The sequence below is a fragment of the Elgaria multicarinata genome, chromosome 16, assembly GCF_023053635.1.
Source record: "Elgaria multicarinata webbii isolate HBS135686 ecotype San Diego chromosome 16, rElgMul1.1.pri, whole genome shotgun sequence".
Taxonomy (NCBI): domain Eukaryota; kingdom Metazoa; phylum Chordata; class Lepidosauria; order Squamata; family Anguidae; genus Elgaria; species Elgaria multicarinata.
Genome location: NC_086186.1, coordinates 27,244,155 through 27,270,604, shown reverse-complemented (window position 1 = coordinate 27,270,604; position 26,450 = coordinate 27,244,155). Strand labels below are relative to the sequence as shown.

Genomic DNA, 26,450 nt, shown 5'->3' with positions numbered 1-26,450 from the left:
GAAGCCAAAAATTGGGGGGGAATCCAAGCCCCCCCCCCCAAGGACTGTAGGGGCAAGCCAGTCCAGGGGGTGGGTGGGTTTGGCCCCAATTTTCAGCATGGAGAACAAGCTCCATGGAAGTGGAAGAAACTTTCCCAGCCCCGTTTTTGTGCAAACACGGAACCGGGAACATAAAAAATAAGGGCAAAAATTGTGCGTAGGTGGCACGCTAATCCGTGATGGGTTAGTTGAGAAAATAAATCACCATAGACTGGCGTGTTGTAGTCCAAACCCATTCACTATGATAGAAGCAAAGCTCTCAATACTCACTTGCTGAACTCCTTCTCCTCCCACATCCCGCAACTGATGAATGCCTGGCACGCTGCCAATCTTATCCACCTCATCCAAGAAAACAATTCCTGTGAATTAAAGGCAATTAATGTGGGGAGCATTTGGACTGTGCAAGCAGTACAATTTGTACACAGTCTAAAACAGAACAAGTTGCTGTGACAATATTATGAAATGCTGCCTGTTACATAATCTTGTATAAAAGAATAAGACAAATATTACAGACAACAAATTAAAAGGTATGCAAGGCAGTATACTACCATGCTGATGTGGGCTTCCAAAGCCATTATGAATCCTAAAAGATGAGTACTACATACTTCAGTTGCACTTGTGGGAGTGAAGGTAGAGGAAGAACCCAGGTGTATATTTGTGTTTACCTTGTTGAGCTTTTTCTACATTGTAGTTTGCATCCTGCAGTAGTTTTGCAATGACAGACTCAATGTCTTCACCCACGTAGCCGGCTTGAGTCAAAGTGGTACAATCACAGATTGCAAAAGGGACATCCAGGCATTTAGCCAGAGTCTGAGCCAGCAGGGTTTTACCTAGGTTTTAGTTTAGAAAAATCTGTTATTAACCATCACAGAACTGGCTTTTTAAAGACAATTTAAATATTATTATTTTCATCTGAAAGGTATTACCAACATGCTCTCCTTTTGTACCAGCAAAAAAACTTGATCATATTGAGAAATTCAGGTACCTGAGCCAACTAGCAGCCACGTAAGAAATACTGCATTTCCCAACCTGCTGCCCTCTAGATGTTTTGGAGTGCAACTCCCATGAGCCCCAGCCATCTGGAGAGCACCAGGTTGGGCAAGCCTCTGCTATTTTAATCCAATCATGTTGCACACATTTCAAATCTGCTTTTATTACTTTTTTGTGATGAACTACTCCAATCTATGGTTATATTTTTAAAAAATCTGTTCTTGTTACTATGCAGGGTGTGATTCAAAGTCCATTAGTTTATTTGCATTCTGTTCAAAAAGCAGGTTAAAGCATTATCAACTCTTAAGCTTGGGACTGCAATACCTGATGGAACATGTTTCCCAACATGAACCTACCTGAACACTATGTTCAACATCTAAGGTCCTCCTCCGGGTGCCTACCCCGAGGGAACCTTGGAGGATGACAACCAGAGGGCCCTCTCTGTGGTGGCCCCCACAACTGTAGAACAGCCTCCCTGACGAGGCCCGCCTGGTGCCGACATTATTATCTCTTCAGTGCCAGGTCAAGACTTTTCTCTTCTCCCAGGCATTTAGGAATATGTAATGAGCCTGGGTCATTTTTTTTAGGCTCATAGTTTTTTTAAGTTGCTATAGTGGTTTTAAATGTATGTGTATATTGTATGTTTTTTGTGGTTTTAAATTTTTGTATATTGTTTTTAAGTGTTTTTATTTTATGTAAACTGCCCAGAGAGCTTCAGCTATGGGGCGGTATACAAATGCAAATAATAATAACAACAACATGTATATAAAGCTAGATGTGGCAATATATGTTAGCACATACAATATTTTGCTTTTCAGCTATCACAATGATTCTGGATTTCAAGGTGCGTCCCTCCTCCCTCATTAGCCAGCCATGACATACTCATTTATCGTTAAATAGGAAATAGTTAAATCCCCACTTTATATGGCTCACGGGCTCTATGCATTAAATCCATAATCGGCTCTTAGATGAGTGAATTCTATTTTGGGCTAGAACAAGACGTGTTCAGCCTGAAAGCTTTAAAAGAGATGGCATGATCTTTGTTACAGCAACTGAAGGACACTGCACACAAAAATCACAGAAGTCTTTGGTGGCTACTACTCAAAATGCAGACAGCACAGGCGTGTTGCAGTTTGGAGCAACCTCTGCAGTTTTCCTTGGTTACAAAGACAGATGGGATCTAAAAATTGGACTGAGTAGAATTGTTAGTGTAAGGGTAGCAATATGTTGTGCAAAAATCTATGTGAGGCAGAAACAACAAGCACTCTCTGTATTGTTGCTTAAAGAGGAATCTTGTTTAACTTGAAAGCTAACTACCCTGCCCTATACACTGGGCCAATTTAAAGGACGCATCCTGGCGATCTTTGTAGCCTATGTTTCCCTAGAGTTTTGCTCAAACATTATCACTTTATTTAAGAACACAAGAAGAGCCATGGTGGATTAGACAAAGGGTCCATCTAGTCCAGTATTTTGTTCACATAATAGCCAATCAGCTGCCCATGCAGAACTTGAGTGCAACAGCACCTTCACAGCAACTGGTGTATATAAGCACACTTGCATCTGATACTGGAGGTAGTATATAGACCCTGGCAACTATATCCTCCAGGAATGCATTCAATCTCCTTTTAAAACCATCGAAATTGGTGGTCATCACTACATCATGGGATGACCCCAATGGGTTCTAATATGATAAGAGAGGGAGAAGAATGTTTCCCTGGCTCAGTTCAGACAACACATTAGTTAATTCAGTGTGAAAACTCCACTCAATGGTTGAGTTTTTAGGGGGTACTCCACACACAACGAACTTCACCATGTGACTGTGGGCTACCATGGAGTTGAGTAAGATCCATTGTGACATTTGATTGACAGTTCCTCCGTCCTCTCCCCTCTCCCGGTGGCTCTCCTAGAGAGGCACTCACTCTTTTCGCTGCTCTTTGCCAGGGAACTCTGTAGCCAATGGGAAAAGTCAACTCCACGGAGCCCTCCACACAACACAACCGTTGTGCAGGAACTCTCCTCTGCACAGTGTGGATATTCTGTGTGGAGTGTTTCCCAAATAAAACTCCACCATTGTGTGGAGATTTCCCGCCAGACAACACATTTTTCAACAGTGGTGTTAAAACTCCACTGTGGAGTTCTAATACCACCGCTGAAAAAACGTGTTGTCTGAACTGAGCCGCTATCTGCTTTCTCCACACCATGTGTAATTTTGTACACCTCTTATCATGTCTTCCCTTATTTCATTTACCTTTAATGCTAAATTTACTCAACAGTCTGCCCTACACACCTGAGCCAGTTGGTCCAAGCAGCAAAATATTACTTTTTTCAAGTTTGATGTCATCATGAGTTGAATCTAATACTTCGCCTCCTCGTTTCTCCTGGGGCATCTGTTGATTCACCTGTTGCTGCATTGATGCCCCTAACGCGTTGCCATGGGGACTAATGCCAGCAATCTGGAGAAGTTCTGAAATTTACAAAACATTTCTGAGTTGAAAACCAAATTAATGCAACTTATAATGATTTGTCACAGCCTGCAGGAAATGCACAGCTTAACGGATTTTTCATGCAATTGAATCTATTGTTCTATCTACCTGGAAGTCATAAGAAATCGTAGCATTTGAAGGAAGGATTGCAACACACAATTGATGTCACAAGAGGACTGAGATTTCAACAAATATTTTGGAATGAGCTCAGGAAAGTTCTATTTAAAATGAGAAGGGAGAAACTTCAATTCCCACAATTATATTTATGAATTACAAAATAAATGCCTAGGTGCCACAGTGATGGGCAAAACTCTTTGAAAGTCAGATAGTTAATGTAAATGATTGTGAAGTGACTATCCAGAAGTAATTGAATGACTGAATAATATTAGCAAGAACCCTTTCCCCATTCCTTTTCATTTAGGCCCGCCTGAATGAAAGATGGCTTTCAGAGATATCTCATTTGCTTCTTTTGCAATGCCAACTAAAGTCATTCTTTACACTAATTGCAAACAGCAACTGATTTAATTAAAGTAATTTAAGGTTTCATATGAAAAGTACTGAATCCTAGCAGTTAGGCATGGCCTTCCAGCATACACTATGGCTTTTCAAGGTCCTCTCCCTCTCTAGTTGTTTACAAGTTAGGGGACTGTAATGGCATCCAATGTGATATGAAGAGCTGCAGCAGGAAGGGGAAATACTCATGCCTGTGTGGAAACACTTCAGACATGCAAATAAAGGGGAACTTTGGATCTTGGTGATTGTTAGCATCAGATAGGGATCTGTGGGATGTATTTATAAACAGCAGTTTATTTGTTTGATCATGTGGGGGATAACAGTAGCTTAATTTCAAAATAAGCTATGGTGAGTAGTTTACTAATCCATCACGGTGTCACGTGACGTCTGAATGGGCCTATGTGTAGGAATCTTTTCTCATGACGGAGGATTCCATCACAATGAGCCCCACCTGCAGCATGAATGCAGGTTTACCACCTCTGTAAGAACTAGGTCTAAGTGGCTATTTATGAAATGGATGCAGGCTGAGTTTGTCCTACTGCTTAAATAGAGTCACAGTTAAATTGCTGCTCGTGGTTGAATACAGAAAAAGATATTACAGAGGAGGACATGAGGAGAGACCACTTACTTGTAAATCTGTACTCATCCTCCCGTCTTCTTATTTCTAATTCTAAGAGAGAGAGAGGATGAAAACAGTAATACAATATACAGATTAAAAAGAATTACATTTTCTTCACCTCTTGCCCTCTTCTGAATACTGGTTTGTGGAGTGATAGGTTTCACTTATAACAAGAAAAAACATACCCCACATTAGCAAGTGTTCATAATTTAACAGCCTCCCCTATTTCTGATCCTTCCAAGAAAAAAAGACAGAAGAATTAAAGCTTATATTAAAATAGCTGTGCCAAAGAGTAAGATGAACATTTAGAGTTTTAAAAGGGGATATATGAATAAGAAAAACAATTGCTACAAAAGCCCTAAACTTATTTTATTTATTTATCTATTTACAATATTTATATACCGCTCCCCATTCAAAATTTTGGAGCACTGTACAAGATAAAATAAAATCAGAATAAAACACTTTAAAATAGATTTTAAAAGAAGCAAAAAGTACAGTGAACCATGAACCGTGGCTGGTCATTAAGGAAAGGCTTCCTGGAATTATGACGTTTTCAGGAGGCGCCGAAAGAAATACAAATTTGGCGCCTGCCTGACCTCCAGTGGCAGGGAGTTCCATAGGAGGGGGCCACCACGATGAAGGCTCTTCCCCTACACTTGCAGTGCAGTCCTACTCATGTCAATTCAGAAGAAAGCCACACGTGCAAGGGGACACGCTCTCAGGTTAATGAGCACAGGATTGCAGCCTCAGACATGAAACTCTTTTAAAAAGCCACACCTAAGTATCATGTCATTTGTAACAGCCTCCTTTTTAACCCTGTTTCAGAAACAAAGTGAATCGCGTTCATCTCTTATTACAGAAAAATTATACTTTAAACGAGCCTTACTGATATTTAACAGCATTAAATGGATCACAGGCACCTGTCTTACGAACCAATAGAAAGTTTGACCTTTTCCGGTTAAATCATAATGCAGCTGCTTTTGAAACTTCACTGAATTTCAAAAAGAGCTTGCCATGTGACACGAGAGGCCCAGTAAGGCATTAAGGCAGGACGTCTGAGACGGGACAGGAATGTTAATATTGGGGTTTTTACAGGCCTGTCCAAAGTTGTACTCCTGTACTATAGTAAGTATACTTAATACATTTTAAACATTGAGTTAATTTTATTATTATAATCTTTTTTTTAAAGTGTGAATTAATTAGGATTTATTCACACTGATACCGGATGAGGAAAGTGATCACCCCTCCTACACTCACAGGAGAGTTACAGCATTTAATTTGTTCCATGCATAGTACTCATTACTGCATTCTTGTTTGTCTTTCCTTGTGGTTGAATGTTTTTATTGGTCTATATTTACTTGCTAATAATAGTAAGCGTGTCCAGCAGATAATGGCTCCTCTGGCCTTGCTTGTAAGTACTTTGGTAAGACTCAGGGTCAAAGGCAATAAAATTTAGCTGAACTGTTTGTCCAAGTAAGAATACACGAGCCCATTTAATTATTATTATTATTATTATTATTATTATTATTATTATTATTATTATTATAATATTTATTTGTATCCCGCCTTTTGCCCAATGCTGGGCCTCAAGGCGGCCTTACAAAGTTTAAAATATACATGGGGGGGGGGGGGAAACAAAACCATAAACAATTAAAAAATACACAACAAAATTATAAAACATTAACATAGATGGAGGGCTGGATTACTCTCCAAAGGCCTGCTTGAACAAGAAAGTTTTAGCTTCCGAAAGCCCATCAAGGAGGAGGCCAGCCTAGCTTCCCCAGGAAGAGAGTTCCAGAGCCAACGAGAAGGCCCTCTCCCATGTTCCCACCAAGCGTGCCTGTGAAGAAGGTGGGACTAAAAGAAGGGCCTCTCCAGAAGATCTCAAAGTACGGGCAGGCTCAAAGGGGAGAATACGTTCTTTCAAATAACCTGGACCCGAACCATATAGAGCTTTATAGGTTCTAACCCAAATTCTGACCCAAAGATTCCTTAAATGAAGACACTTTGTTCAAACCCATTACCTGACAGAATCCCACCTTGGGATTTTCATGTACTGAACATTGAGGTATGAATGCACTCAAACATATCTAAGAAAAAGTCACTTTTTAAAAGAGAAATATCTAGAAATAAATATCTTCATCAGGCTGCAATAGAGGAAGGTGAAAAGCGGGGCCATTCCATTAGCTCTGCTGAAAAGACCAAGTTTACTGGGCTCCTCCTCTCCTCAAGTTATAAGAAGTTTCATTTAACTTTAAGAATTTTGGTGCTGGACTTTGCTTTTTTCCTCTTCTCTCCCCATCCCTTTTTTTCCTTTCATGTTGCGTCTTTTAGATTGTAAGCCTGTGGGCAGGGACTATTTCGTGGTATCAATTATATGTAAGCTGCTCTGGGGGCCTTTTCGACTGAAGAGATAAAAACGCTTTAAATCAGTGGTTCTCAACCTTCCTCATGCCGCGACCCTTTAATACAGTTCCTCATGTTGTGGTGACCCCCAACCATAAAATTATTTTCGTTCTTCTCTACACGATCCATTGTCATGGGATGGTTTGCTAATGAAAATAATACATAACAATAGCTTTAATAATACAAAAGATGATACATGACATAGTTCAGTCAATACAGTTTCCTAAGGCCATCGGAAATACGTGTTTTCCGATGGTCTTAGGCGACCCCTGTGAAAGGGTCATTCGACCCCCAAAGGGGTCCCGACCCACAGGTTGAGAACCGCTGCTTTAAATGAACAAAGCAAACGAAAAGTATTATGTTGTTAAAAACACAACTGTGTTCATGCAAAAATTCAGGCAGAACCTAGGAAATTGTTTTGGGTGCCAGTGATCTGTTTGTGTAGGCGAACCACCAATACTAAGATTAAAATAGAATCCATACTATTTAACACCTACTTGCACCAGGATCACAAGAAAAAAACACAGCATGAATGACAATGCTAGGCAATATACACATATGATATAAAAAGATATACAAACCTCTTGGTGTTAAGGAGCTTTGCTTCTCAACTTCAGCTTGTTGTCTCAAATTGGCAGGGATATTGTTGTAGATTCTCTTATAATGATTGTACACGGCAACTGAAAGGACCTTCTTGGCAAAACACTGGCCAACAACATACTTGTCGAGGTAGTTATAGATCTGGCAGGAGAGGGGAGGAAGCCAACAGATCCTCAGTATCAGAAGTTGCTTAATTAATACATACGATCAATTAAAACTCACTTCCAGTGAGATGATGGAAGATTCCACACTACGGCGTTTGCAAATAAATCTCTATCAAAAAATGATAGTCTCTTTCTCCCACTACCTGCTTTTAAAGTAGTGAGGTCTCGGGATGTCTCCACTCACCCACAGAGCAGCTTGTTTCCAGGAGCTGACAAACTAGGGTGTTGAAAGGTGTTTGAGGGCTTATATGTGTGAACTGTATCAACAGCCCTGTTGCTAACGGTAGCATTCTGAAGAACTCCCTCCCCATAGAGTATTAAGCCTTTAAGTAAATTTGAGGGGACAATAAAACCCATGAAACAGAATTTTGTTGGACATTGCAGAAACAGTCACAAAACTGCAATCTTCCTTTATGTTTAAGTTTACAAAGTGCATTCTACACTTCAGACGAAATGTGCAGGAGGGCCACAATATAACATAGAAAGTTGCCTTATACTGAGTCACACCAAGGGTCCATCTAGCCCAGTATTGCTGCCACTAACTGGCAGTGGTTCTCCAGAGCTTCAGGCAGAATTTCCTGCCCCACCTGGCAAGATCAGGGATCAAACAGGGTATCTTTTGTACGCAAAGCATATGCTAAACCACTGAGCTATGGTCCCTCTCCTAACAAAATAGCTCTAGTCCAATCAAATTAAGACACTGTACTTTTTTGGGTGGAGGTGGAGGCTTCTGTTGGAAGGCCAACTTCACAGCTTCAGCTGCTGACTCCGGCTCTTTAATGATGCTCTTTTTGGAGTCTGCTTCTGACAACACAACAAAGAAGTGGTGGCATTTTTCACATTTCACAAAGCGGGTAGAAGCTGTAAAGAACATAAAAACAAATGAGTTAAGCGTCATCTCACAACAACTCAGCTAGAGTGGATTAACATTAGTCAAACCAAATTGAATGGTTTAGAGATTTCTTTGTGTGCTTCAATTTATCTTCTAAAGTACAGCACATATCAGCCAGTTCGTTTACAACAAAATAGCATTTAAACTTAACTTTGTCTGTAGTTCCCCTCCACCCCCCCACCCACACGCAAGCTTTTCTATTTAAAACTCCAACTTTACAAGACATCCCTGAAATATAAAGGAGCAACATCAGGTTTTTCTCTTGCATGTCTAAGAAGGCTTTTATAAAACAAAAAGCATTGACGGCAAATTTATTTTATTTATTACACTTATATACCGCCCTCTGTAAACCGGCTCTCTGGGCGGTTTACAGAAATTCTAAAAAATTAAGATAAAAATGAGTATACAAAATTTTAAATTCTAAAACACAGAACATACACACATAAAGCATTAAAAGCCAAGTTATTAAGCAAATATAACATAACTATCTAGTCAATATTACTCTACGCGCTCTCACTTGTGGGTATTGCACTCTCAATCCAAGAGGAAAAACCTCCCTACTACTGTTTGTACTGACTGAGCAGTAAATACTCCCATAATCTTGCATGCCAGATGTAAAATGGCCCAAACTGACTCCCAGGATATTAGTATGTTGGGAAATGTTTTGGGCAGGTGAAGTGTAACTCAATCCAGGAGTCCAAAGCTTCTAACAGGAGGAGGACAGCAATTGCTTTCAGTTTTCCAGGAAGAAATCTAACACCAGACCTTTACATATGCTTCCCAATATAAAATTAACTTTGAAGGTGCTTATGAGGAGGGCCCAGGGACATTCCCTCAAAACAGAAGACCTATTATTCAGAAACACATTTCCAAACTGCATATTCACCAACTAGCCTTTTCCGATATTTTCAGTTTCTTATTTCTATTTTAAATGTGCTGCCGAAACCAAACAAACTCTCACGTGGAACTTCACATTCCTGTTGTGTTGTTGCACAACTTATATTCCTATATTCTATAAGTGTTGTTGAGTTTCAAAGATGCAGGAAAAGCAGGAAAAGAATTGCAAAGGGTAAATTGCATTTTTTGTTTTAAGCCACATTATCTCCTCAAAAATTACATTTTCTATTTTGTTGTTTAATTAATATCATGGGATGATTGAACAACAGAAATGTGATAGCAATGTGATCTGGTTCTAAGCAGCAACAATTTAGTGGTGGTGGGAAGGTGGGGCATGGAATATAACTGATACAGAGAAACAAAAGTAGAATAACACCTTTGATTATATTGACATATCTTTGGCCTCAAATTCCCCCAGTAATTGGTTGGACGACATAATTTTTTCAATAAGATCTGCCCACAAACCTGAACCCTCCTGTGACAAACTCCTACATTCCAGTATAAACCAACAGTGCCTTCTAGTGCCCTTGGTTTTAGTTCCAATCCATGTTCTCCTTTCAAACTCCTTTTCACAACAGCCAACTAGTCTAACTGGCTAGTTTGCTTATTATGAAAATCCAAAACCTTTAGGAGGGCGAAACCATCTTACTAAGTAATTCCTAATTGGCCGCTTTGATCACTTACACTAGAAATTAGCTTGTTTCACAACTGCCCCAAATTTTACTCCACCTAGGTATTCCATTCATCTCAAATAATGATAAATATGTCTGACATCACTGTTTTCTGTTTTGTTTTGTTTTTTGGAACTATGAAAATCAAGTCACCAAAGATGTTCTGCAAAGACAGAGGCTCTCTCAGATAATCTTTTCTGCAAGGAACACATGCTCTAAACACCAAAGATTCTACTCAAGTTGGTAAGTGTAACTAGCGAAGTTGATTGACTATATTGCTTTTATATTTGAAAATCTATGGCCTTAGCTAGACCTACGGTTTATCCCGGGATCGTCCCTGCCTGCTCCCGGGATATCCTGTGTGTCATTTACATGAACAGGGATGACCCCGGGATAAATCTTAGGTCTAGCAAAGGCCTATGTGTGATTAGTTGCCTTCCTTTTCTCCTGCTGCATCAAAACATTCTTTCCCAAATAAGCTTTCTTCATGTAACCTTTTATTCTAAGGGCATTTCATGAGATTCTGCAGATGTGTGTATCCTCTGGGTTTGGGGAAAGTAAACTAAAGATCCTTCAATTTTTCCCCCCTAGGGATGGGAGGGATCCTATTCAGTGGGGCTTATAACACCTCTCACCTGCCCCAAAATAGCCAGACAACCCAAGGATTTTTCAGGCTAAGTTTAACCTTTGGTGGCAGCCTACTTTAATTCATTGGGGGGGGGGGGGGAACTCTTACAAAAAAAGGAGAATCGTCAGTCAAGAAAAATGTCTGCCCCATCTTCAAACTTGCCTCAGTCCTGCAGCTCGAACTATTTCCCTCCCAGCCTGCTACAAAGTGAGTTGGATTGTGGAGAAAAGCACTGAAAGATGCACAAATGAAGTTGCCCTGGTCTTGTCTAATTTGGACCTTAATTAACTCATCTCTGTGCATAGATTTGATGGGGATTGATTTTCCATTCCATGGAAATACAGGGAACTACATCTTGGAGATTTGGTCTACACCCCTTCCCTTTTATCCCTCTCTCTTACTTATAAAAGAAATAGCAAGACAGACACAGGAGCTCTCTGCTGCTTCCTTCTTGAAGGTCCGGCTGCAACATATACATAGCCAGAGCTTCAGAAAGTGGTGAGCCCTTCTCTATGCTCCTCTCTTTTCCGGGCAGTAAAAACATATTTGAATTTTGAAGTAGCCCTTTATATGTCTGTGATCCAAGTGTACAGCCACAAACCCAATAATCAGGAGTTTTGCCATCAGCATCATATTTCCCATTTATGTGTACATTTCTTTATAGTGCCAGAACCAAGCACATCAATGCTCCACTGATGAAACGGTCATTTCTGTCGCTGAGCCTGATGGTTTTTAGAACAAGGCAGCATGAGGTTGCAGCAGATACTGTGTTAATTAGATTGGAAATAGTTGGGCCTTGCTGTGAAGATTCAAATTACAAAAAGCCCTCTGGAGACAAAGCAGTAAAGGAGCAAGAAAACTAACCAACCAACCAACAAACAAACCTCTCCTGTCTTCAGAATAAATACCAAGATGCTTATATATTGCAGAGCTCTAGCCAGACATAAAACTAAGTTCCAAAGAGGCAGTGTCAATTCCTGCCATTGTCCTGAAAAGCCCTCAGGCCCATACAGGTGCTGCATGACTTGTTCCACATAAAAGGCTGGCCACGTGAAAAATGCTGTTTCAGACCTCTGCACTTCTACAGTTTTTTTTTTTTAAAAAAACTGAGATCACACAATCAAATGCCAGGCAAGTTTGGTTTTGATCTACTGAAACCCACACTTTGGGCTTGTTCAGACAAAACGCTAAACCCTTTTGCAGAAAATGCTTAGTGAATGTGTTTAAACCATGGTTATGTAGCCACCATGGTTAGGAATGGTTCACATGACGCTCTATGTCGTGGTTCACATGACATGCTAAGCCATAGTGGGCCCGTTCAGATGACACTGAGGGCTCTGTGGTTAGCTGAACCGTGCTTCTCGGCGGTTAGCACTAAGCACAAGCGGAACGGTTGCACGCTACACCATTAACCCTGTCCAATTCCTGGTTTCCTTAACCACGTGCTAACCACAAACCTGTTAGATGAGCACCTGAGTCCTCTAAATGCTCTGCCCCATATCCCAGCAGTCCTTGCGCTAAGAGAGCCGGCAGTTGCTCCCGACATTTTAGTTCTATCTCTACAGTCAGCAGCCATTACTTATAAAACGCGGCCCTTGAAGCTAGCAATTCCAGTGTTCTGCGGCTCAAACGCCATTCAGGATTATTGACCCCCACCCTTTCAGCGGCCAGGAGTTATGCTAGCACATTTATTCACACAGAAGGTGCGGCGACGCCACCCCGCTCTTGCTGCCATTTGGGGAGGGTTGGACGCTGTGATATATACGTTCGGCCACTTTGACAAGTCCCCAGAGCTGCACTAGCACTGCAGCAATCAGGAGCAGTGAGCAAGCCTGCAGGCTACAGCGGCCCAGGAGTGCCCTTCAAATTGAAATTCATCATCTCCCTTTGTGTGTCTTTTGCCAGAAATTGAGGATATGTTTATTTCAATGGGCTTTTTATGTGTAACATTTAGTTTTACAGTACCTAATTTGGAAACTTCAATTAGTTCAAAACATGGCAGCCAGGTTGGTCACCAGTACATCTAGGGGTGAGCATATTATCGCAACATTAAACTCACTCCGCTAGCTGCCGATTAGTTTCTGGGCAAAATTCAAAGTGTTGGTCATTACCTTTAAAGCCATACATGGTTTGGGTCCAGGTTACCTGCTGGATCGCTTTCTCCCATACAATCCGCCCCACACACTCAGGTCCTCTGGGGAGAACTTCCTTCTGTCAGCCAAAACTAGGCTGACAACTGTTACCCGGAGGACCTTTTCTTATGCCACTCCCTGACTGTGGAATGGCCTGCTGGAGGAGATTCATCAACCTAACTCTCTCTCTGAGTTTAAGACAGCTTTAAAGACTAGCCTCTTCTGGCAGGCCTACCTAGCTGAATGTTAAAACAAGAATTTTTAAGATGATGGTTATTTTGATAATGCATTGGTTTTAAATGCTCTTTTAATAAATTTAATGTATTTGATTTATATTGTATTGTTGTACTAATGTTGTTCCCCACCTCGATCCAAAGGGAGAGGCTTGTAAGAAATATATTAATTAATTATTATTTAATTTTAACCCTGCATTCTAACAAGCAGTCTAAAACACACTTAGAAAAACTTTCAGAATGGTTGAAAGAAGCCTTTCTGCTTTTCATCTCCTCACCTTATTATTGTGATAACAACATATGCAAAGCATACATCAAGAGGACATTTAGTCTCAGAGTTTGTTCTGATGTAACGCTTATCTCCAGCGTCAGGTTGCTAGACACATGCATGTATGCAGGACTTGACAAATACAGTACTTCAATTTCCTAACAGCCAGCATTAAACATTGCAGCTAGCATTAAATATTGCACAGAACGGCAAAATATTCAATTTCCTAATTGCCTCCCTATTTTTTTTTCTTTATTATAAGAACTATGTACCTGGTGCATGACTTCAATATCCACGTGGAGTTTTCAGGTATGATTCCATAAATAGGAAGAGCCAGCAAAAAAACAAGAATTGGAGAATCCACATTCTTTGGATGCTAGGGAATGACAGCTGGTATGGGAAAAGTGGTTATTCTTGGATTTGTGTGTGGGAGATCTCGGTTTTATTCTCCATGCAGCCATTAAGCTTAACTCTATAAGTTCCTTCCTTATCGGTTTCTAGAAAGCAGGTCAAGGTGGTCCTCTTCCTGCCCTCTTCCAGAGTGAGGGCTTTTGCGTAGCTCTGACAAGCACCTTTGCATATGTCTGCTGTTCTAAACAATGCTGCTGAGTAGTTATAAAGCCTTTCAAATATCTGTTATGTTTTTATAAGAATGTAAAGAAGTGCCATGCTGGATCAGAACAAGAGTCCATCTAGTCCAGCACTTTGTTCACACAGTGGCCAACCAGCTGGACCAGGGACCCACAAAGCAAGACATGGTGCAACAGCACCCTCCCGTTCATGTCCCCCAGCAACAGGTGCCTATAGGCTTACTGCCTCGGGTACTGGCAGTAGCACATAGCCACCAGGGCTAATAGCCATTGATAGCCTCCTCCTCCAGGAATTTATCCAACCCCCTTTTAAAGCCATCCAAATTGGTGGCCATCACTACATCTTGTGGTAGCGAATTCCGTACTTTAACTATGTGCTGTGTGAAGTAGTCCTTCCTTTCATTTGTTCTGTATCTCCCACCAATCAGCTTCATGGGATGACCCCGGGTTCTAGTATTATGGGAGGAGAAAAATGTCTCCCTATCCACATACTCCAAACCATGCATAATTTTGTACACCCCTGTCATGTCTCCCCTTAGCCTCCTTTTTTTGAAGCTAAACAATCCCAGCTGTTGCAACTTTCCCTCTTAGGGGAGATGCTCCAGCCCCTTGATCATTTTAGTTGTCCTTTTCTGCACTTTTACCAGCTCCTAAATATCTTTTTTAGGTGTGGTGACCAAAACTGTACACAGTATTCCAAGTGTGGTCGCACCATAGATTTGTATGAAGGCAATATTATAACGGCAGTTTTATTCTCAATTAGTTTTCTTATTGATACCTATAACGGAGTTTGTCTTCTTTGCAGCGGCCGCACACTGGGCTGACTTTTTCATTGAGCTGTCCATCGAGCTGTCTTATTAGTCATCATGGGGATTTATTAAAGAAAGGGTTACAAGTATTCCAACAACTAAACCAGGTGATTTTTTGGACAGTTTCTCTCCTACTCCAACCTACTTCACAGGATTGTAGTGAAAATAAAATGGGATAACCCCCATGTTTGCCACCTTGAACCCCTTGTAGGAAGGGCTGGATATAAATGTGAGAAATAAAATAAATGGAGGCAATTATCACATTGCTATGGCCTATCACATCAAGTTTGCCTTAAAAACCATGAGTTCAAGTGAGCTTATGGGTGTCACACAAACAGGCTCTTTCCAATAACTGAAATTATTTCCAACCATCCTGACTACTAGGAGGAAGTACACACATATTCATGATGCAACATCAAAAAAAGTGGTCACATTCTAACTCTGCTTCTTGGGCATGTTGAAAGCTGCTTGCTGCAAGAATTAGTACTGAGTCAGTATCTGCAGTGATAAAGTGCAATGTCTATCACTCAAAACTTTGCAATGCCTTTTTACTTGCCCCACCCTTGGGTGGAGGAAAACTGTCCATATCAATTGCTGCAGACAAAGAAGATGCCCAAGAAGAAAATAGTGGGAAGCCACTAATCTCCTAGCAATTATGCCAAGCAAAATCCTGCTCCTAACAACAACACATCAACAATATGGAACCTGACACAAGGAACGAGGCAGATAACACACAGCAAGTATAACAAGATTCCTCTGAAGCCGCTAAGAAAGTAGAAATAGGTCAGAAAGACCATGGTCTTCAAACATCACAATAAGATCTTCAACATTGGGGCTTCCTGGAACTTATCTTGTAATACATTTAACTGTGGCAACCATTTTTGAGGGGAAATGTACTACACATATACTTTTGAAGCACAGTTTTCTATTTGCCCACCTTTAAGGCAAGACTCATAAGCAACATGTAATGAATCCATGCTGTATGGGGATATCACGGATTTACTCCACTTCTTGGGATGCTACCTCAGCCTTTTCCAGATTTGAGTTCAATGTTTTCATAAATCCACATAGGAAATAATGTAACTATTTCACAGAAACTGAAAGTCAAATCTACAGAAGCCCCCGCCCCACCCCATCACGCCCCCGGCTACAACTTACACACAAAGGTCTCCACGTGTGTGCATAAGTCACCACATTTCGGGCAACGCAGCTGGTTTCCACCTTTGCCAGAGCTTCCAGAACTTGACTTTTTACTGTTGCCCTCACCAACACTTTTCTAGTGGAAATAAATAAAATAAAATAGTGTTAGAGATCAGCAGCAGTTTTCTGATTTGCTAGACGTCACGCAACTCCCCCGTACAAGCAGTTGGGATCTCTGCTTGTACCTTGCCCTCCCTTTCTCCCTGAAATTGTTCTTCATGCTGTTTCCACCCAAACATGCCAAATTCCAGCCAAATGGTCACAGCAAAGATAAATATTCCCCAACACTTGTCAGAAACTGGATAACTCACAAAAAGATTAGTAGTAATCATTCACTTGAAGAAGTTTCTTATTAATACGGACAACAAAAGTTAAATGAGTTTTGCAAGTCTGACAGGTTGGCAAGAATTTATGCTATAAACCATGCCAACTCCAGATTTTGAGGCTCGGGGAGAGGAGAAGAGAGGACTGGGCAAGATGACCTCAACAGGTCTCCCTCTCTGAGTTGGCTCACCATCTCCTTGCCACTGTCGCTGCTCCCCATTTGCTTGCGCTAACCCTCTGGGCCCAATCCCGAAATAGTCAAGAGGGAGAACAGAAGGCAAGTAGAGGAGGATGCTCCATCTCTTCACTCTCATCACTTCTTCCATAAAGAGAGAATGTAAATGACAGCAGGGCCAGGAGACCCCAGCAATTGGCAGTGTGCCTGCAGTAATGATGTGGGCCTTGACAGGTGCCAATGAGAGTGCAGAATTTATTATTATTATTATTTATTTATATAGCACCATCAATGTACATGGTGCTGTACAGAGTAAAACAGTAAATAGCAAGACCCTGCCGCATAGGCTTACATTCTAATAAAATCGTAATAAAACAATAAGGAGGGGAAGAGAATGCACCAAACAGGCACAGGGTAGGGTAAAACTAGCAGTATAAAGTCAGAACAAAATCAAGTATTATTATTATTTAGAATTTAAAGGGACATCAATTTTTAAACCATGGGATGTTATGTGTGACTCCAGCTACAGAGGTAGCAGGCAAGAGTGGTCAAAAACGAGCTGGTCCACATGAAGTACTAATGAGAAACAAAGGCATTTGGGATATAGGGAGGAGGGAAACAAACAGGGTCAGGAAGATCAGGGGTCTGGAAACAAAGCCCTATGAAGAGAGACGGAAAGAACTGGGCATGTTTAGCCTGGAGAAGAGAAGATTGAGCAGAGACATGATAGCACTCTTCAAATACTTAAAAGGTTGTCACACAGAGGAGGGCCAGGATCTCTTCTCGATCCTCCCAGAGTGCAGGACACGGAATAACGGGCTCAAGTTAAAGGAAGCCAGATTCCAGCTGGACATCAGGAAAAACTTCCTGACTGTTAGAGCAGTACGACAATGGAACCGGTGACCTAGGGAGGTTGTGGGCTCTACCACACTAGAGGCCTTCAAGAGGCAGCTGGACAACCATCTGTCAGGGATGCTTTAGGGTGGATTCCTGTATTGAGCAGAGGGTTGGACTTGATGGCCTTGTAGGCCCCTTCCAACTCTGCAATTCTATGATTCTATGAACCCAGGGATTGAGAAAACAAACCAGTTTGTTTGGTTGTCTGTCAGACAAACCTTGGGCGGGGCAATAAATTATGAGTTAGCAGTATGTGTGAATGAGGTCTACGTTTTGAAAGAAGGAAAATCTAAGTAGTCCAAATGCTTTCTTTGCAGTTCAAGGCCTATTTAAAATGTTTACATACCTTTCCACCATCTCCTGAACCATCTTTGCTTGCACCATCTTTTGAAGCAAAGTATGCTGGCGTTTCTGAAAAAGTTCTAAATGGAATAGACCTTAGCGACTGAGTTTCAAAAGTCCCAATTATTCCTAAGACAGGAAGGCAGGAACGGCCACATGTAAAACCTGAAAAAGAAACAAATCCCTTTAATTTGTACAACAAATTCATAGACAACCTACCCACAACTCAGCTAAGGTCATTTATTTGGAACCTGAATCTTATTTCCACCAAGGACTGTGACCAAACCCCTATAAAGGCAATCAGTGAGCAAGCACTTGCAACATAGCGCTTTCTCGCTGGGTATTGATCACTGTTTTTAGGATCAGGGTGTAGGTGGATTTGAGCAAGTTTGTTGCCACAGCATAAACAGCAGTTGTGCACAAGCATCGGAGGAAGAACAATATTTATTTACAACATTTATATACTACTTCTCATTTGAAACAAGTCCAGAAGTGAATTACGAAAGAATAAAACAAAACAAAAAGGATTGCACACATGCACAAACAAACACACACGTATATATCATGAGGCAAGTACAAAGATAGCTCATGGGTTGGGAAAAGCCAAAGCAAACAGATATGTTTTCAACAATACACCAGCATTATCGCAATTTTCCAAAATGTGACCTTACAACAAGGCCGGAGATGTTTGACGTCAGTGAGATATGCTGATCTAGGTTCATATATGCTGAGCCATAAATTATTTATTTTATTGAAAATATTTCTAGGCTGCCTTTCAGGGCAAAAGCCTGATTAAAGTCAACCCATGTGTGACAAGGCATATAAACAGGAACCACAACTTTACTGAAATGAATGGGAGATTTGTTTTAAGTAGGGGAGCATCAGTTGGGCAAAGAAGCTTCTATAACAGGCATCAGTCAATGGATTGGGCCAAGAACCACCTGTGTTGATGTTACTGAATCCTCTCTGGTGTGCTGTTTTTATCTTTTTACTAAATATTTATTACTTACTGTATACCACCCAAAGAACATTGGGTAGAGGAGAGTTTAGAAAAACCACAAGTTAAATGAATAAATAAAGAAGCTTGGGCTCTTTACTTCCTGTTTAGCACAAACTAAAGATTGCAGTTATACAGTCTGTGCTTTGCTTCCATAGTTTGCAACCTATAGCTTGCAATTCTGATCTGGAGTTTAAGTGTAAACCAGCCTGCTGTTTGGATATAATGGCAAAATATAGTTGACATCTACTGCATCAGCCTTCTCCAACCGGGTACCCATCAGATTTTTTGACCATTACGCCCAGCATTCCTGACTATTGGCCATGCTGGCTGGAGCTGATGACAGCTGACACCCAAAACATCTGGAAGGCACCACTTTGAGGAAGGCTGTACTATACTGTGCCAGTTGAGAGAAAACACTCTTATTTCCACTTTCACAAGCACCCACCAGTCATTGTACCTTAATGTTGATTTCATTTCACTTCTAATGACATTAAATACAACAAGAATTTCATATTGAGAGAAGAGCAATGCAGGATTAGCCATTCACAGAACATGCCATGTAGGATGTTTCAACTTTTAGTTACCAAAAAGTTTGCCTTCTACAATTTTGTAAGAAAAAGTAAGTAATGGTAAAACACAGGCTTAAAAATAAATGCTCCTATTAGTAGAGGGCACAGCTATCAAGTCAATCAGAATGGTTTGTTCAGCAACTCCTTGTATGCACTTTAGCTGTATTTATGAGTAATATGTAAGATTACAATAACTCTAGTGTATAATTATGGCATAGCTAATAATGGTTTGTTTAATCTAAAGTATTATGGAATGCAAGACAAAGGCTAGGTAGAAAACATATGAATAATGTCTACCTGTACATAAAGATGGAAGTAAGGATAGGATTGCAGTGGGGAACATTGTTCATTGTCAGCTCAAGAAGTCAGGAGTAGTAATTAGGGTGATTAACCAACAGAGAATACTTGAGCGAGAGCTTTATTTTATACTCTAGTAATTTGCTCTAATGCAGCCCATAAGACATTGTTAGTGGATGGTAGCTGTTAGAATGGGAAGTCAAGGTGAAAATTTTCCTAAGGACAAAATTCTCTTGCTGGATCTTTGTTGGAAAGTACCAGTCAAGAACTCACAAGGAAATCTACACAAACCTTATTTCAGACACACAGAAGTTATAAGGAACTGCTGAAGGTAGGACATGGCTAAAGAGGAATTACAAAAAAGATTCAAGGAGATCCATAGCATTGGCCTATGAATCCTGTTGAGGGAGCAGGCTGACAGCTTTAGAAAGGTCCCTCTGCTCCAACTTTGAAGCCCTATGGAGTTATTCAAACTACACAGAACATTGGGGTGAGGGCTATACATGTTCACTTGTACATGCACACTCTCCAGGCAAATGTTCAACTATATGTACTCCCCCTATGATAAAAGAACCCAGGTTTCCAACTCCCTCCACCAAGCATTCACTATACGTAGCTTGAAGATCTGCATAGGACTAGAATCTCATCATCTGAGAATTGAGGTAGGAATATTATACTCAGCACTCTGCACTTAGTATTGGCTAACCAAACCACCTGCAAGCAAGATTTTCATTCAAAGGTGTTTATTTTAATATCTTCTTTGTTCTAGGTCAAGTAAGAACTTCAAGAGTTGTACAGATCATAGCAATGCCTCACTGATATCTGACTGCAGCAACTCACTGGCAGAAGTTATCTTTTCAGCCTGAAACCATGCACCAGCACAACAGGTTAAAAAGCTTACATAACAACTTCTGAAGAAGCAAGGCCCAAGGCTGGGGACTGGACGTTTCTTTGTACTGAATGTGACCCCTGGCCTATATGAAGCAATATTGCAAAGGTCTCTGTGTGTCTTCTCCTCAACCCACCCCTCCAGGAGGTAGTTTTGTAGGACTCCCTTGGACACAAATGTGATTTAGGCTGCAATCATACATGCTTACCTGGGAGTATGTCCAACTGAACTCAGTGAGACTTACCTCTGAGTTTACATGTATAGGGTTACACTGGAGTTGAGAGTGAGAGGAGGAGAGAAGAGGCAGGAAATCTAAACAGCATTTAGGGCTACAAGCTTTAACAAGCTCCATCAGCAGATTAATCAGCAAAACCAGCTGATTAATTAGCGAGAACAGGTTTCAGTTAGTAGGCTGTCAAAAAAAACTTTTACGTTTAAGTGTTAACTTTTCTTTATGAAATGGTAAGCTTGCCTGTCCTGAATCTCAAAAAAAGCACGGAGCATGGGAAGGTTTATCCGAGTGATTGATGCGTGTAGGCGGATCCACTAATGAGTCCGGCCATGGGTCTGGCAGCCCTTTAGTTTAAACACTGTAAGTTACTGATTTATTTAGACATTTACACCTCACCTTTCTATGAGAACAATCAAAGGGTGTTTGCGAACAAATAAGTCATAACAAAATTAAACACAATACTAATAAAACAAAACAATAAAAACAAAACAGCAAGGAAAAAAGACAGCAGCAATTGAAAAGCCACATCTGCATCATGTCTGCTCAAGTACAGAGAAATGTCCAGTCCCAGCTCTGGGCCTTTGTTCTTCAGGAGTTGCTATGCATGTGTCCAATGGCGCTTACTCCCAGGTAAATGTGTATACTATATACACTGTATGTTGAATTACACATTTACTCCCTTTGAACTCAGTGGGGCTTGTTGCAAAGTAAGACGCGTTTAGGATTTGTAGTTAGTTTAGGGCGCAATCCTATACATGTTTAGACAGGGGTGGGTGAGGAAATCCTACAATTCCCAGCACGAGAGTCTTAAGACTTTTCCTGTCTAAGCAAGCTTAGGATTGCATCCTTAGTGAGTCTGGCACCAACGCCGCTATCTTTCAGGCACCAGGTTAAGACTTTCCTCTTTGCCCAGGCATATGGTGTCACATCTTAATCACCCACATGTTTAGTGTGATTTTTTTAACCGTTTTTAATGCTTTATGTGTGTATGTTCTGTGTTTTAGAATTTTAAATTTTGTATACTCGTTTTTATCTTAATTTTAGAATTTCTGTGAACCGCCCAGAGAGCCCTGGCTATGGGGGCGGTATATAAGTGTAATAAATAAATAAATAAATATTGTGTACCGCCCAGAGAGCTCCGGCTATTGGTCGGTATATCATCAAATCATAGAATAGCAGAGTTGGAAGGGGCCTACAAGGCCATCGAGTCCAACCCCCTGCTCAATGCAGGAATCCACCCTAAAGCATCCCTGACAGAGGGTTGTCCAGAAATGTATAGAAATGTAATAAATAAAAAAATAAATAAAATTTATAGCAACCACTACAGCAAATTCTAACGACAACTTCAGGGGTCCTTCTCCGCAAGCCCCTGCCAAAGGAAGTGAGGCAGGTGGCTACCAGGAGCAGGGCCTTCTCTGCTGTGGCACCCCGGCTGTGGAATGAGCTCCTGAAGGAGGTTCGCTTGGCACCTACATTATATGCTTTTAGACGTCAGGTGAAGACCTTTTTATTCTCCCAGCATTTTAACAATCTATAAATTTTAAATAACATGGTGTTTTAAATTTGTAATTTTGCATTGCTGCTGTTTTTATCTGGTTGAGCTTTTACATTGTATTTTATATTATGGTTTTATACTGTTGTTTTATATTTTGAATGGTTTTAATTTTTGTGAACCGCCCAGAGAGCTCCGGCTATTGGGCGGTATAGAAATGTAATAAATAAATAAATAAACCCTGTCAGGCAGATTTAGCACTGTTATTCCCTCACACTGCAAGTTTGGGAGCAGTTTGGGTCCCTGTGTTGTTTTGCTGTTGTTTTTAGCTGGAATTACACGGCTTAAAAAGAAACTGTTAGTTTTACCCTACCCTGTGCCTGTTTGCATTCTCTTCCCCTCCTTATTGCTTTATCATGATTTTATTAGAATGTAAGCCTATGCAGCAGGGTCTTGCTATTGTATTGTTTTACTCTGTACAGCACCATGTACATGGATGGCGCTATATAAATAAATAAATTAATAATAATAATAATAATAACAACAATAATAATAATAATAGTTCTCCTTGCTGTAACAGCCGAAGGCGGCTGTTGCTCTGAGAAGGGCGAGAGGTGGATTTAGTAAACAAGATAAGGGGCCTGACTGAAGCCACCGAGTGTGTTTGGGGTGGAGGGGAGGTGGGAACCAGGGGTCTCCCTGAGGCACTCAGGCTACATCCATAACACTGCTAAGGGGAGGGGGGGTGGGGTTTTTTTTTGGGGGGGGGGGGAAGGAAGCCTAGTATGTAAAGTGGCGGTGAGGGGAGGAAAAGGCTTAGGCCCTGAGGGGGGAGCAGCGAAGGCCTACTGAGGGGCAAGGCCTGCCTACGCGAGGGCAGGGGAGGGGACCTAGCCTGGGCCCCGACCCAGGGGAAGGGGGCGCCCACCCCCGCCATTACCTCTCCGCGCCGACGGCAGCGAGGAGCTGAGGAGCCGCGCAGCCGCTGCGCAGGTGTTACAAGCGGCCATGTCCGCGCTCCTCCTCTCCTCCTTCTCCCTCCAGCCGGGAGCCGCGTCGAATCAACACCCGCCGCCGCTTCTCGGCCTTCTTCTCGCCGACCCCCACCGACAGTCACCGCCTCAGCGCTCGACGCCCTATGTGGCGTCAACCTTCCCACCACCCCTCACAATTACCTCACGCCCCGAAAGAACGCGGCTGAACTACGGCTCCCGGCATGCGCCGCGCCGCATCTCGGGGCGCTAGGGCCGGCAAGGCGCGCGCGCTGCCTCCTGGGATGCGTAGTCCAGGTGCTCCGCAGAAGTACGTGAAAAAAGGCCAGAGGGCGGAGAGAACGTCTCGGAGCCTCACGTCGGAGAAATGCATGGTGGGAGTTGTAGTGCCTGAGCGCTCGCCGACTTCTTCGCGTCGTGGGTTGTGCTGCTAGCTGGCGTTACAGAAGCTGACGTTGCTGTTAGGAAAAGCGCTTTAACTGCTTTAATGAGCTATAAAACTGTTATAAAGCAGAGTCAAGAGGAACAAGGGTGGATAAATAAAATCTACTGTCTTGGAAAGATTCAGTGTACGTTCTGGGCCATTTTGGTTCTTTTGGCTCATTCCATAGTTGGTACACTGCTTCCCAGAATACAGATTATTGCCCAGAACAGGTACCAGAATGTGGATTCTGTGGAAGTTTGATCGCTTCCATTTAATCATGTGTGACTGGTAAATTTCGTTGGTTTGGCTAGCTGGGTCGCACGAGTCCTTGGTTGTTCTCTTGACTACAGAAACCTCTCTGGAACACAGTTTCTGTGGAATTTTCATGTGTGAATTGTGAATTTCGTTGGCTTGGCTAGCTCAGAAATTGGCATTCTGGATTTTAAAGGGTTAATAAGATAAATAATATCGGAAGGTATAATATTCAGTTCTAAAATATTGTTCTCAAATAGTAACACATCCCACTCTTTTTGGCTTCAATTTTTTAAATAAATGAACTGGTTCAGCCTGTTTTGGTTTTTACACATCTAACATTTTCACACAGGGCATATATTAATCTTCACCTCTGGGCGGCAGCAGGCAAAAACTGAATTTTAGAAGAAAGCACACCGACTGGAATATGTCAGAAGAATAACTTTCTCTGTCAGCTGTGAACTTCACATGGGACCCTCAAACAAATTCCTTAACAGTATCCCCAATAAATCCAAGAAGCTAGTCCTGCAAGAGAACTATTCTGGAGTAAAAAGTTTAAGGTATACACAGTTACAGTTATAAAGTTAAAAGGAGCATTGATGAATGTGATGACACGCAAGTACGTAAATAAACCAGATGCACAGAGACATGGATGAACAGAAACAACATACAATGCAGAAATAACTCAAATATGCCTTATACCAGCATGTCTTATCCTTTCTGAAAAAACTATAATTGCAGAGGTTAACATGCAAGTAGAATTGTAGTTTGTATTAACAATAATGTAATAAAAACTATATTTTTTATTAAAAAAGGGGTGTGTTAAGAGAAACCTGTAAGGCCACTCTTTGGAGGAAAGGCAGGGTATGTATCAATGTAATAACGTAAACTAATCATGTTACACCAAAGCCACATAATTCTCAGAGGGGTAAGCAGCGGTGTTAAATCTATTGCAGCAAAACCAACAAAGAGTCTTGTGGCACCTCAAAGACTAATTTAGCGATCCTATGCATATTTAGAATGAAAAAAAGTCCTACAACTCCCAATATTTCCCAAGCAGCCATGCTAGCTGGGGCATGCTGGGAGTTGTAGGCCTTTTTTTCTGTCTAAAAATGCATGGCTGTTTGGGGCATGCTGGGAGTATGACAATGGAACCAGTTAGCTAGGGAAGTGGTGGGCTCTCCCACACTAGAGGCCTTCAAGAGGCAGCTGGACAACCATTATTATTATTATTATTATTATTTATTTATATAGCACCATCGATGTACATGGTGCTGTACAGATAACACAGTAAATAGCAAGACCCTGCCGCATAGGCTTACAATCTAATAAAGTTGTAGTAAACAATAAGGAGGGAAAGAGAATGCAAACAGGCACAGGGAAGTGTAAACAGGCACCGGGAAGGGTGAAGCTAACAGTATAGAGTCAGAACAAACTCAAAGTTTAAAAGCTATAGGGAAAAGAAAAGTTTTTAGCTGTGTTTTAAAAGCTGTGATTGAGTTGGTAGTTCTCAGGTGTTCTGGAAGAGCATTCCAGGCATGAGGGGCAGCAGAGGAAAATGGGCGAAGCCGAGCAAGGGAAGTAGAGACCCTTGGGCAGGCAAGAAGCATGGCATCAGAGGAGCGAAGAGCACGAGCGGGGCAATAGTGTGAGATGAGAGAGGAGAGATAGGCAGGAGCTAGACCGTGAAAAGCTTTGAAGGTCAACAGGAGAAGTTTATATTGGATTCTTTTAAGGTGGATTCCTGCATTGAGCAGGGGGTTGGACTCAATTTATTTATTTATTTATTACATTTTTATACCGCCCAATAGCCGAAGCTCTCTCCTCAATGGCCTTGTAGGCCCCTTCCAACTCTACTATTCCATGATTCTATGGAGTGGTAGGACTTCTTTTCTGTATAACACTTAAGAACGTAAGAAGAGCCCTGCTGGTTCAGACCCAGGGTCCATCTTGTCCAGCACTAAGGTTTATCCCAGGATCATCCCGGGTTCGCCCCTGCCTGAGCGCTGGATGCCCAGTGTGGCACTTAGATGAACAGGTTTGACCCCAGGACAATCCTGGGATAAACCTTAGGTCTAGCTACGGCCACAGTGGCCAACCAGCTGTTGACCAGGGACCCACAAGCAGGGCTTGGTTTCCACCCTCCCGCCCATGTTCCCCAGCAAGTGGTGCATATACTTATTCTAGCATACATTTTCGTGATCTATCGCCCACCCTCCACCTGACGAAGCGGGCGATAGTCCACGAAAACATTATGCTAGCATATAGGAGGTAGTATTTAAGGCAGCCTTCCAGGAGCGTTGGACAACAACTCCCAGCATCCGCAGCTGCGGGGAAGCTGAGATTTGTAACCTAACACATCTGACGTGCACCAGATCAGGGGAGGCAAGTCTGCTTTGAGGGCCCACAAGACTTGGTTGTGACAGCTATG

The 26,450-nt window shown here is 41.7% G+C and overlaps 1 protein-coding gene across 2 annotated transcripts in view; it reads right to left on the bottom strand.

The window, feature by feature from the left end:
* Window positions 1-23,483, bottom strand: part of CLPX (caseinolytic mitochondrial matrix peptidase chaperone subunit X) — a 33,931-nt gene extending 10,448 nt beyond the window's left edge. The window contains exons 1-9 of one of the 2 annotated variants that reach the window (XM_063142883.1): window positions 23,292-23,483; window positions 17,877-18,037; window positions 16,093-16,210; window positions 8,521-8,675; window positions 7,632-7,791; window positions 4,654-4,695; window positions 3,317-3,493; window positions 705-869; window positions 310-398 (exon numbers count right to left, since the gene is read on the bottom strand). In XM_063142883.1, coding sequence (XP_062998953.1) covers window positions 310-398; window positions 705-869; window positions 3,317-3,493; window positions 4,654-4,695; window positions 7,632-7,791; window positions 8,521-8,675; window positions 16,093-16,210; window positions 17,877-18,037; window positions 23,292-23,361 — 1,137 coding nt within the window. In that variant the 5' untranslated portion in view covers window positions 23,362-23,483. The remainder of the gene's footprint in view (window positions 1-309; window positions 399-704; window positions 870-3,316; window positions 3,494-4,653; window positions 4,696-7,631; window positions 7,792-8,520; window positions 8,676-16,092; window positions 16,211-17,876; window positions 18,038-23,291) is intronic. The other variant, XM_063142884.1, reaches the window with a different exon arrangement.
* Window positions 23,484-26,450: the final 2,967 nt, after the last annotated feature.